The following is a 12,792-nucleotide window of genomic DNA, read 5'->3' as shown; positions in this document are numbered from 1 at the left end:
GATATTGCTGTGATTTATGTCAAAGAGTGTTCTTCCTATGTTTTCCTCTAAGAGTTTTATAGTGTCTGGTCTTACATTTAGGTCTTTAATCCATTTTGAGTTTATTTTTGTGTATGGTGTTAGGACGTGTTCTGAATTCATTCTTTTACATGTAGCTGTCCATTTTCCCAGCACCACTTATTGAAGAGATTGCCTTTTCTCCATTGTATATCCTTGCCTCCTTTGTCATAGATTAGCTGACCATAGGTGCATGGGTTTATCTCTGGGCTTTCTATCTTGTTCCATTGATCTATATTTCTGTTTTTGTGCCAGTACCATATTGTCTTGATTACTGTAGCTTTGTAGTATAGTCTAAAGTCATGGAGTCTGATTCCTCCAGCTCCACTTTTTTCCCTCAAGGCTACTTTGGCTATTTGGGGTCTGTTGTGTCTCCATACAAATTTTAAGATTTTTTGTTCTAGTTCTGTAAAAAATGCCAATGGTAATTTGATAGGGATTGCATTGAATCTGTAGATTGCTTTGGGTAGTATAGTCATTTTCACAGTGTTGATTCTTCCAATCCAAGAACATGGTATATCTCTCCATCTGTTGGTATCATATTTAATTTCTTTCATCAGTGTCTTACAGTTTTCTTCATACAGGTCTTTTGTCTCCCTAGGTAGGTTTATTCCTAGGTATTTTATTCTTTTTGTTGCAATGGTAAATGAGAGTGTTTCCTTAATTTCTATTTCAGAGTTTTCATCATTAGTGTATAGGAATGCAAGAGATTTCTGTGCATTAATTTTGTATCCTGCTACTTTAACAAATTCATTGATTAGCTCTAGTTCTTTTCTGATAGCTTCTTTAGGATTCTGTATGTATAGTATCATGTCATCTGCAAACAGTGACAGTTATATTTTTTCTTTTCCAATTTGGATTCCTTTTATTTCTTTTTTTTTTTTCTCTGATTGCTGTGGCTAAAACTTCCAAAACTATGTTGAATAATAGTGGTGAGAGGGGGCAACCTTGTCTTGTTCCTGATCTTACTGAAAATGGTTTCAGTTTTTCACTACTGAGAACAATGTTGGCTGTGGGTTTGTCATATATGGCCTTTATTATGTTGAGATAAGTTCCCTCTATGCCTACTTCCTGGAGGGTTTTTATCATAAATGGGTGTTGAATTTTGTCAAAAGCGTTTTCTGCATCTATTGAAATGACCACGTGGTTTTTCTCCTTCAGTTTGTTAATATTGTGTATCACATTGATTGATTTGTATATATTGAAGAACCCTTGCATTCCTGGGATAAACCACACTTGATTGTGGTGTATGATCCTTTTAATGTGCTGTTGGAATCTGTTTGATAGTATTTTGTTGAGGATTTTTGCATCTATGTTCATCAGTGTTATTGGCCTGTAGTTTTCTTTTTTTGTGACATCTTTGTCTGGTTTTGGTATCAGGGTGATGGTGGCCTCATAGAATGAATTTGGGAGTATTTCTCCCTCTGCTATATTTTGGAAGAGTTTGAGAAGGATAGGTGTTAGCTCTTCTCTAAATGTTTGATAGGATTCACCTGTGAAGCCATCTGGTCTGGGCTTTTGTTGGAAGATTTTTAATCACAGTCTCAATTTCAGTGCTTGTGATTGGTCTGTTTATATTTTCTATTTCTTCCTGGTTCAGTCTCAGAAGGTAAAATTTTCTAAGAATTTTACCATTTCTTCCAGGTTGTCCATTTTATTGGCATATAATTACTTGTAGTAATCTCTCATGATCCTTTGTATTTCTGCAGGGTCAGTTGTTACTTCTCCTTTTTCATTTCTAAGTCTATTGATTTGTCTTCTCCCTTTTTTTCTTGATAAGTCTGGCTAATGGTTTATCGATTTTGTTTATCTTCTCAAAGAACTAGCTTTTAGTTTTATTGATCTTTTCTATTGTTTCCTTCATTTCTTTTTCATTTATTTCTGATCTGATTTTTATGATTTCTTTCCTTCTGCTAACTTTGGGGTTTTTTGTTCTTCTTTCTCTAACTGCTTAAGGTGTAAGGTTAGGTTGTTTATTTGAGATTTTTCTTGTTTCTTGAGGTAGGATTGTATTACTGTAAACTTCCCTCTTAGGACTGCTTTTGCTGCATCCCATAGGTTTTGGGTCGTCATGTTTTCATTGTCATTTGTTTCTAGGTATTTTTTGATTTTTTCTTTAATTTCTTCAGTGATTTCTTGGTTATTTAGTAGTGTATTGTTTCACCTCCATGTGTTTGTGTTTTTTACGTTTTTTTCCCTGTAATTCATTTCTAATCTCATAGAGCTGTGGTCGGAAAAGATACCTGATACATTTCAATTTTCTTCAATTTACTGAGGCTTGATTTGTGACCCAAGACGTGATCTATCCTGGAGAATGTTCCATGAGCACTTGAGCAGAAACTGTATTCTGTTGTTTTTGGATGGAATGTCCTATAAATATCAATTAAGTCCATCTTGTTTGATGTATCATTTAAAGTTTGTGTTTCCTTATTTATTTTCATTTTGGATGATCTGTTCACTGGTGAAGGTGGGGTGTTAAAGTTCCCTACTATACTTGTGTTACTGTTGATTTCCCGTTTTATGGCTGTTAGCATTTGCCTTATGTATTGAGGTGGTCCTATGTTGGGTGCATAAATATTTACAATTGTTATATTTTCTTCTTGGATTGATCTCTTGATCATTATGTAGTGTCCTTTTCTGTCTCTTGTAATAGTCTTTATTTTAAAGTCTATTTTATCTGATATGAGAATTGCTACCCCAGCTTTCTTTTGATTTCCATTTGCATGGAATATCTTTTTCCATCCCCTCACTTTCTGTCTGTATGTGTCCCTACAGACTTCCATCTGAAGTGGGTGCCTTGTAGATAGCATATATACGGGTCTTGTTTTTGTGTCCATTCACCCAGTCTATGTCAGTGGGTCTCTTGTAGACAGCACATATACAGGTCTTGTTTTTGTATATATTCACCCAGTCTATGTCTTTTGGTTGGAGCATCTAATCCATTTACATTTAAGGTAGTTATCGATATGTATGTTCCTATTACGATTTTCTTAATTGTTTTGGGTTTGTTATTGTAGGTCTTTTCCTTCTCTTGAAGTTCCTGCTTAGAGAAGTTTAGCATTTGTTGTAAAGCTGGTTTGGTGGTGCTGAATTCTCTTAGTTTTTGCTAGTCTGTAAAGGTTTTAATTTCTCTGTTGAATCTGAATGAGATCCTTGCTGGGTAGAGTAGTCTTGGTTGTAGGTTTTTCCCTGTCATCACTTTAAATATGTCCTGCCACTCCCTTCTGGCTTGCATAGTTTCTACTGAAAGATCAGCTGTTAACCTTATGGGGATTCCCTTGTTATGTTATTTGTTGCTTTTCCCTTGCTGCTTTTAATATTTTTTCTTTGTATTTAAGTATTGATAGTTTGATTAATATGTGTCTTGGCGTGTTTCTCCTTGGATTTATCCTGTATGGAACTCTCTGTGCTTCCTGGACTCAATTAACTATTTCCTTTCCCATATTAGGGAAGTTTTCAGTTATAATTATAAGCTCTTTAAATTTTTTCTCAGTCCCTTTCTTTTTCTCTTCTTCTTCTGGGACCCCTATAATTCAAATGTTGGTGCATTTAATGTTGTCCCAGAGGTCTCTGTAACTGTCCTCAATTCTTTTCATTCTTTCTTCTTTATTCTGCTCTGTGGTAGTTACTTCCACTATTTTATCTTCCAGATCACTTATCCGTTCTTCTGCCTCAGTTATTCTGCTATTGATTCATTCTATATAAATTTTAATTTCATTTATTGTGTTGTTCATCATTGTTTGTTTGCTCTTTAGTTCTTCTAGGTCTTTGTTAAACGTTTCTTGTATTTTCTCCATTCTATCTTCAAGATTTTGGATCATCTTTACCATCATTACTCTGAATTCTTTTTCAGGTAGACTGCCTATTTCCTCTTCATTTGTTAGGTCTGGTGGGTTTTTACTTTGCTCCTTCATCTGCTGTGTGTTTTTCTGTCTTCTCATTTTGCTTAACTTACTGTGTGTGTGGTCTCCTTTTCGCAGGCTGCAGGTTCGTAGTTCCTGTTGTTTTTGGTGTCTGCCCCCAGTGGCTAAGGTTGGTTCAGTGGGTTGTGTAGGCTTCCTGGTGGAGGGGACTGGTGCCTGTGTTCTGATGGATGAGGCTGGATCTTGTCTTTCTGGTGGGCGGGACCACATCCAGTGGTGTGTTTTGGGGTGTGTGTGGCCTTCTTATGATTTTAGGCAGCCTCTCTGCTAATGGGTGGGGTTGTGTTCCTGTCTTGCTAGTTGTTTGGCATAGGGCGTCAAGCACTGTAGCTTGCTGGTTGTTGAGTGGAGCTGGGTGTTGGCGTTGAGATGGAGATCTGTGGGAGAGCTTTCGCCATTTGATATTATGTGGGTCCAAGAGGTCTCTGGTGAACCAGTGTCCTGAACTCAGCTCTCCCATCTCAGAGGCTCAGGCCTGACACCCAGACGGAGCACCTAGACCCTGTCAGCCCCACGGCTTTTTTTCTTTTCCTCTGTGCTCAGTCTAGTTCCACTTGCTCATAGAGGGCCACATTCAGAGGCCTCCCCGCTGCACTTCAGACCATACTTTCTCATGGGAAATGGTGACAGTGACACCTCAGCTCGAGGGCAATAGTTGTGACTCTTCTTCTCAGTCCAGTTTCATGTGCTTATAGGGGGTCGTGTGCAGAGGCTTTGTGTCTAACGTGTCAGATCACAGATTCCACAGCAGACTTCTGCACGACACCTCATTGAAGATGACAGCATGTTCTTTACCGCTATTCTACACTCCTCTCAGAAACGTCTAGTTGTATATTTTACCCGTTTTTCTATTAGGGTATTTGTCTTTTTCATTCTGAGTTATAAGAGTGTTTGAGATGACAGATAGATAGATAGACAGATAGATAGATAGATATTATAGATAGATAATCCATGTGTATTTCAGTATCTTCTTATATACAGTTAAAATCTGTTTACTCAGCTTATATCTGTCATTTGTCTTTTAATGTTCATTATATTTTGTTACACAACATTTTTTAAGAAAAATGTTTATTCAAATAATATTAACACATTCTTGATATGCAAGAGTCAAACAACACGGAAGTATAGATAACAACTGTGCTCTATCCCCTTTGCTCTCCTGCCTCAGAAGTAACTGTACCCAGGCTTAAGGGCATCCCTTTAGTTCCCTTCAGATGCTCCACATATATTTAACAGTCACACAGAGTTTTTTCTCGGTTTTGCAAAAGGGACCATACTGTAGGATTGCTTGTGAAAGGTTGTTTTGGGGTTTTGTTTGTTTGTTTGGTTTGTTTTGTTTTAACTTAACAGCATTTTCTAGATATCATTCCAGCTAATATAAAAAAGTCTCTTTCATAGTATAGACTCACCACTTTATTTAACTACTCTCCTTAATGAACATCTAGGTTTCTCCCAGAGGAAAAAAAATTTTTTTCAAGTTGCTACAACTCTAAATTCTGTAAAGTTCTGTCTTTGGTGCCATGCTAAGAATTTCTCCACCTCAGTATTATAAAGAATATTTAATCTTAGTATTTTTACAGTTTTCCATATGTATGTTATAACTGGCCAACTTTAAAAATTCTCTTCTTAGGTTTGCTAGTTTTCAGTTCGTTCTTTTGGGTTCTCTAGGGTAACAATCATGTTTCTGCAAAGAATGATAATTTGCTTTTTCTTTTTTAATATTTATGTCTCTCAGTCCTTTTCTTGTTTTTGTTTTTCTCCCCATTAGCTAGATCTAGAACACCTATTTTATTTTTTTTAATATTTATTTTATTTATTTGGCTGCTCCAGGTCTTAGTTGCAGCATGCAGGATCTTTGCTGCAGCATGTGAGCTCTAGTTGCCTGACCAGGGATCAAACCTGGGCCCCTTGCACTGGGAGTGTGGAGTCTTAGCCACTGGACTGCCAGGGAAGCCCTTAGAACTTAAAAAGCTTGTTTCCAACTTCAATTCCCAACTAAATATTGGGGGAAGTAAAGAAAGGTGTTGAGTTAGTTTAATAGTAACTGTCAAGTTGGAGAAAAGGAAACAGTAGATTGAAAGCTTCTTTCAAAACTAATCCTTTAACTCAGCCAATGAGGCCACAGTGTATTTTGTGGGGTCATACTGGGCTTGGACTGAGGAACCGGCTTATACGAGAGGGAAATTTGCTACATATAAGGGGATTCAGCAAATAAGTAAATCTATTGAGGATAATGAGAGCCAGGCTTCTCATGGAGAAAGGAGTTATATACAGAGAAAGGGGAAAGGCTAGAATAAATTCCATGATACTAGATTAGAACAGGAAGTATTGGTGTGAACTCATGGGTTTTAATACATATTATAATATATATAAATCTTGAAATAAATATGTTTGCACACTTATGTAAATATGTGGGTGTGAATATATACACATACATATATTGCCTGGCTTGGCCACTGAGAGACTCAAAAGGCAACAACACCTCAGTATCAGTGAGCACACCAGTGTCTAGATCTGGGCTTCTAAATTCTCCACTGAAAGGAACCAGATCTAAAACTTCTCTCCAGGAGCTTTCCTCCCTGTGGTTATAGACTCACAGGCTCAGAGGATGTCTAAGTCTGCTCACTCACTTTACAGATGGGCATGCTGAAACCCTAATTTTTCTATTCTTTTCTTTCGGTATTGGCTTTCTTAAAACGACAGGAGGAAAACAATCATCTAATATCAACATAGAGTATCTCACAATGGCTTTCTGAAGATGAGTGGTGGAAACTATATTTCTTTCTCTCTTTCTTACTAGGAAAACCAAGGCCTAAAGACACTCTGCCTGTATTAGGAAAAGAACTGAGCTCTCATGTTCCGACTTAGAAGGTGGAGGCCACTTGGTTGCACAGCTGAAGGCTGTGTATTATTAGCTCTTTTCATGATAAGCCAGCTTTTCTTTCTGAGTTACCAAGTAGATGCCTCCTGCAGCCTGTTGGTATAAGATTTCTACACAATAGATACCAGGTGTGTTGGCTGGCTAACCTGCCCATGGCCCCAGATTCCTGACCTGCTGGGAAAGCATTCCTCTACTTGAAAAGGCAAGACAGCTACTTACATTTTTAATGATCAGTGGGTATCTCGTTACCCGTTGCATAGGCTTCAGTATAAAACTAGAGAGTGGCATTCCCTTACAGCGAGGGTCCATGGCCAGTCTCTGCAATAAGAGATTTTTTTAAATGTACTTAAGAAGTTTGCAAAATCTGGTCAGTGACATCAACATCGATGTTATTCAGGACTCCCCACCCATCACATTGTCTCATTTATCTGAATGACAGCTGAGGAGCCCGGAGCTGGAAGAGCCGGGCTGGTTATCCCCAAGCCAGGAGGAGGCACATTCCAGATGGAGAGTGGGAATCTACCTTGGACGTCACTCAGCTGCAGGGTTGACCCCTGCTCCCCAGATCCAGTGGACCTTCCATGGGACATGCAGTTCCTTACTTCCAGAGATGAGGTTCTGGTTTTACAGAGAATATTTCCTCTGGATACCTACCAAAACTTTATAACATTCCCAGGAGCAAGGAGAGTCACAAGACTATAGGGTCAGAACAAAAATCCCCCTTAAGTCCCAGAGATGCTGGAAGGGCCTGGCCGGATCTCACTGTCTGTTTTGGGCAAAGCCTGCACTCGCCGGTGGGAGCCCCAGAAGGGTAGGGATGGTGAAGCCGAGACATGAGGGTCAGGCCCCCAGTCCCAGGGGCTGTGGTTATCTCCACTCTGGACTCCCTGCCTCTTTCCTTCCACCACTTTTGTCAACTTGACTGGAGGACAAGAGTCCTTTTACCTCCAAAAGGTGACCCTGTCGACAAGTCACAGGGGTTATATGGTGACAGCTCTCAAAGGTTCTGGTCAGGTTTAATGTCTTAGGAACAGGTTTAATGCCATGACCTGGACCCCAAGCCCTGGGACCTGTCAGTGCCTGAACCTGCTCCAGCCGTGGACACCATTATTCCAGGAACACTTTGCAGCAGGCAAAGGCATGTCAAAGTCCCACAGGAATGAGGCAGGGAGAGGGGATGAGGGGAGGGGTGAGAAGGGGAGGGGCAACAAGGCCCCTCCTGGGCTGGTGTCAGCATTTTCCTCAAGTTCAAGTACATCCAGTGATGAACTCATCCTGCCTGCACTCAGGGAGGACGCGGCCCTTGGCTGGAACCCCAGGTGGCCCATGGCACCTGGCAGCCCAGTATCTGCTCTCCAGTCTCCAGCCCACCATAGGCCTACTTCATAGCAGTGTTTCTTCCCTTAGATGCCCCACTCATTGGGTAGGAAATCAGAACATTTAATATTGAGAAACAGGGTGAGAAAGAAAGAACAAGAACATCTGATGCTACGGCCGAGAAGAGATGGCATTTTCCCCTCCCAGTGATGACTCCACAAACTTGGTTACTCGGGGGAGTGGGAAAGGCCTGCCCCCAAAATGCAGGAGGTACAAAGATAAGCCTGTCATTAGTATGATTATTTTGCTGTCTGTTCATCAAAATGTGCCTGTTTAGCAGACGTTATTTTATTCTCTTTTTTCTTCCCCTCTGGGAGAGGTTGGGGCTGATTGCATGGGCTGGCCTGGCCAGCAGAGACCCACCCCAGTGAAGGGTAGTAGACCCAAAGCCTGGGGTCTCCAGCAGCATGGGGCCCACTTCCCCACAATGTTCCTTGGTGGGCACATGGCTCTCCAGACCCTTGTTATCCTCCAAGGCAGAGGTCCTGGCATCCCACACTCACCCCCATGGGCTTCTTAGAGCTTGAGCCCATCAAAAAGAACCAATTGGGAAAAAACAAAGGGTCCATTGGGATTGCCAGCCATTCCCTTTTCAGGTGAAGGGCAGAGAGCAGCAAAGAACTGAGGATGCTCAGATTAAACAGAATAGGAAACCTGAGACCCACCAGCCCTCCTAGGCCTAAAATTGAGATGGAGGATTTAAACGTGTATTCAAATAACACCGCTCACACCTGGCCAAGGCAGAGCTTCTAGGCCAGCACTGGTCCCTCCTCTCCAAGCCCACCCCCTTGGTCCCAGCCACCCGCCAGTGAGGGGCAGCCCCTACTGTTCAGCCGAGACCTCACCCTTGTTGGCCTTCTGTAAATGTGTGAATCAGCCCCTCACACGCCCAGTGGCTGGAAGACGGCCACTCGGTGGGGGCAGAGACTCAGCTCAGCCTGGGCTCCTTACTTTGACAAACTCCTTGAAGTCGGGGGCCTCATCTGTCTTCTGCTGGATCAAGGCAGCCCCGTTGAGCTGGCAGCTGCAGAAGCGGATGTAGGGTTGCATGTGTGGCAGCTGGGCGGTCAGGATGTCCCCGATCATCTTCACAGGCATCTTCTCCCCAGACATCTTCTTGCGAACTCTCAGCGCTCTGCACAGAAACACGAGAAGTGAGCGCCCTCTTCACGCTCTCTGACGCGTACACAGCACACTTCCAGGTGGTACAGAAATGGGATGTGTGTGAGGGGCACAAACCCAGGGCCACTAAAGCATCTATGTGGCAGACAAGGAACAGAAAAAGCAATGAGTCTAGTGCTACAAAGAGGTATCACTGGGGCATTTTTCTTTGACATGAAGTCTGTTTGCTGGCTCTTAGGAAGAAAAACTTAAAAAAACAAACAACTTTGCTGAACAAGTCAGCATAAAAGACAATTTTTTCTTGTGGAAATATATGGAATCTTGTTTTTGAATAACTCAGACAGGATCCCTGGGTGGATGTCTCACTTTATGGATGATCTGTCCAGGCTGGTATGGCCCCAACACTGAACCTGTTTCCGGGGCCAGTGCTACCCAAGGGAAGCTGCTGTTGCCAGGGGCCATGGAGGCTCAATTTCAGACCAAACAAAACATAATCAAGATGGTAAATCAACTGCCACAGAAAAATAATCCCATTATGTTCACGAAAGCCAGGTATAAATGATTGTCTGAACAATCTGTGCCATTCTCTGGTTCACTGCTTCATCGCTGTGACTAATTTGAAGTTGACTGGATTAAAAGGAGTTCTGAAGAGACAAGTCTATTCATATGATAATGGGTCATAGACTCAAACAATTTATATCCTGGAAGCTGAGAAGGGACTAGAGGGACTGGAAAGTGTTTGTTCAGGAGTCCAGCTGCAAATGAGTGTTCAAGACCATAACAATCAGGACTGTGCATCCCACCCTTCTAACTCGTATGTCAACTCCTAACCCAGCATCTATAAGAAGGGCGTGACACTGAGCTTTTACGCAGCAAGGATAGCAATGTACTATAAGGGCAGGACCTCGACATATAAGGCCATGGGTGTGTTCTGCCTACCCTAGTGATTATGGATGATGGATGGCTGGATGGCTGGATGCCTGGATGGCTGGATGGCTGGATGGCTGGATGGATGGATGGATGGATGGATGGATGGATGGATGGAAGGAACAGAATGGTATGATATGGGATTTTTACATAAGGCTGGGAGGGTGTTACTATGAATTCCTCTGGTTGCTTTAAAGGTCATGGGTAGGGCTATATAATTCTAAGAAGGCTCTGCAATCTTTGTATTAAAAACTTCAGATCACTTTATTTTCTTTCTCCTACATTTTTGGTTAAAGAAAAAAAAATCTTTGGACTGGGAAACAAGCCAAGGAGAAAAACTTTAGGGACAGTGCATTATGTGGTCCAAACAATGAGCCACTCCCCCTCAAGCAGGTGCCCTTGTGGGGAGAGGTGCTGGTCAGCGCTGGCTGCCTGGGGTGTGAGGAGTGGCAGGTTGGTACCCTCAGGATGGCCAGGTGGCCACTGCTCATTGGGGGGTTGGTGTGGAATATCTCCCAGTGTGTAGAAATTTGCTCAAGGGTTACGTCACTACCAATTCTGGGGGATGAGAGTGCTGAATAACGATGTTACAAACTTGCTATGGACGGAAATGGGAAGAAATTCCATCGTTCCATGATTTTCCAATGAGGAGCAACACAATCTTTCTGCAAGGGAATAAGAGTACGTTCACCTGCTCCCCTCCTTTTATTTATTGTTTTTAATGATGGGGAGAGAAGAAAAAGGGAAAAGAAAAAAGATCACATGCAGATCATCACTGTCTTGAGGAAGTTAAGCCAGTTCCTGGGTTCTGGAGGCCCACGCTTGGAGACCTGAGTTGTTCAACTGCGAGACAGACCTAAAATCAGGCCCCTGCTATGGTCCAGGCACCTGTTAGGTTGAACTGTGAGTCAACTTCTGGGATGTTCTAGCGCACAGGCAAGGCTTTTGAGGACTGAGTTTGGGTGGGTTGAAACAGGGCACATCACCAGGCTCAGGGATCACATGAATCCATTGCTGCAGCCTCAGCCCCGCCCTTTGGTGAGCTGATTTGTAATCTCATATAGAGGTCTATGGATTCAAGGTCTTGAACTGTGACAGTAATCGATCAGCTAATGAACACATAAGAGAGCCTGACGTTTGCTGAACGAATGAGTAGCCCTCTGACGTTCGCAGATCAAGGGGATGGTCAAGAGGGCTGGCCTTTATGAATATGTCCTATGTGTCAAACAACTTTTTTTAACCTATATGACTTATTATCCCTATTGACAGTTGGGGAAACCTAGGCATGCAGAAATCGAGTGACTTGACCAGAGTCACACAGCTCATGGGTGGCAGGAAGCCCTGGTCTCCAGAGCCCACAGTCTGCAAGAACCGCATGTGAGAACAAGCACCGTGCCCAGCCCCGCCTCCTCTCAAGCTGCTCGGGGTTCCTGGCCTGTCCTCGCTCCAGAAGCAGCTCCTGCCATCCCACCAAGGGGGGCTTCCACGGCCCCTCTGCTTTTCCCTTCCCTTCTGTCCTTCCTCTTCATTTCCTCAAGCCTCTCCCTCCTTTCCTCTCACCCTGCCCACTCCCACCCAAAGCCCCTTCTTTCCTTCTCCCCACCCTGTCTTTACCCCACAAGTTATCTTTTTCACTTTTTATTTTTCTTTGTTTTTCTGCCTAAAATAAAATCATGGCTATTCTTCTTAAGTTAAAAAGAAAACTGAATACTTAATATTTAAGAAAAACTTTTTTTGGTGGGGGAGAAGCTCTTTCATTTATTTATTTTTCAAGCAAGGAGGCAGGAAAGGATCTTGATTAAAAAAACAGCTGCAGTACCTGGTTCTACACACCCTATCTCACTTCTGCGTCCCTACTGCTATCATTTCTAACAGCCACCCCTAGGGGCCTGCACCTAGCTCTTAACTTTAAAATGTTCTAGATTCTTCTCCCCTACTCTGTTCATCGAAGGCAAACGTCTCAGCTCTCTGCTCACAGGTAAGAGAGCCAACCATCCATTTTAACCCCCAACCAGAGGCGGCATTAGTAGGAAGTCTGTGTGCCCCAGGGAGCTCCCTTTTATGTTCATTTTATTTGTTTCTTATTTATCTGTTTGATAAACCCTATGTCCCCCCTCTAAGTACAAGGAGTCGCTGGCCCTTGTATCAGGAGTGAGAGACATGCAGCTGCCCACTGCGGCCTTCCAGGGAGAGCTGCCTTAAGTTCTCTTCATCTTCTTCCATCCTGCCAGGAGTCCTAAATCTTCCCATCATTGGGATTAGTCCTTTGCACAAAGAAATTAAGTCTATGCAGCAAAATTGTATAATCTACAATATGGGCGCTCACCATAAAATTCTTTCCATTTTTTCTGGTATGTTTGAAAATGTTCATAATAAGATCTTGAAAAGGAAAAAAAAAAGAAAAGCAAGGAAGAAAGAAGTCAGGTCCCCGGAAAGCTCCTGCTAAATACAAGTATCTTATCTGGAAAATGAAAAGATCAGCCCAACTCACCAATCGGGTCATCA

At 42.3% G+C, this 12,792-nt stretch overlaps 1 protein-coding gene across 1 annotated transcript in view; it reads right to left on the bottom strand.

Annotated features, from left to right (window-relative positions):
* ITSN1 (intersectin 1) overlaps window positions 1-12,792 on the bottom strand; it is a 231,801-nt gene that overhangs the window by 14,718 nt on the left and 204,291 nt on the right. Inside the window, exons 31-32 of the mRNA XM_032630426.1 lie at window positions 9,190-9,373; window positions 7,081-7,179 (exon numbers count right to left, since the gene is read on the bottom strand). Coding sequence (XP_032486317.1) covers window positions 7,081-7,179; window positions 9,190-9,373 — 283 coding nt within the window. The remainder of the gene's footprint in view (window positions 1-7,080; window positions 7,180-9,189; window positions 9,374-12,792) is intronic.

Source organism: Phocoena sinus, chromosome 4, assembly GCF_008692025.1.
Source record: "Phocoena sinus isolate mPhoSin1 chromosome 4, mPhoSin1.pri, whole genome shotgun sequence".
Lineage (NCBI taxonomy): Eukaryota > Metazoa > Chordata > Mammalia > Artiodactyla > Phocoenidae > Phocoena > Phocoena sinus.
The sequence above is the reverse complement of the archived record's forward strand: the minus strand, read 5'-3'. Positions and strand labels throughout refer to the sequence as shown.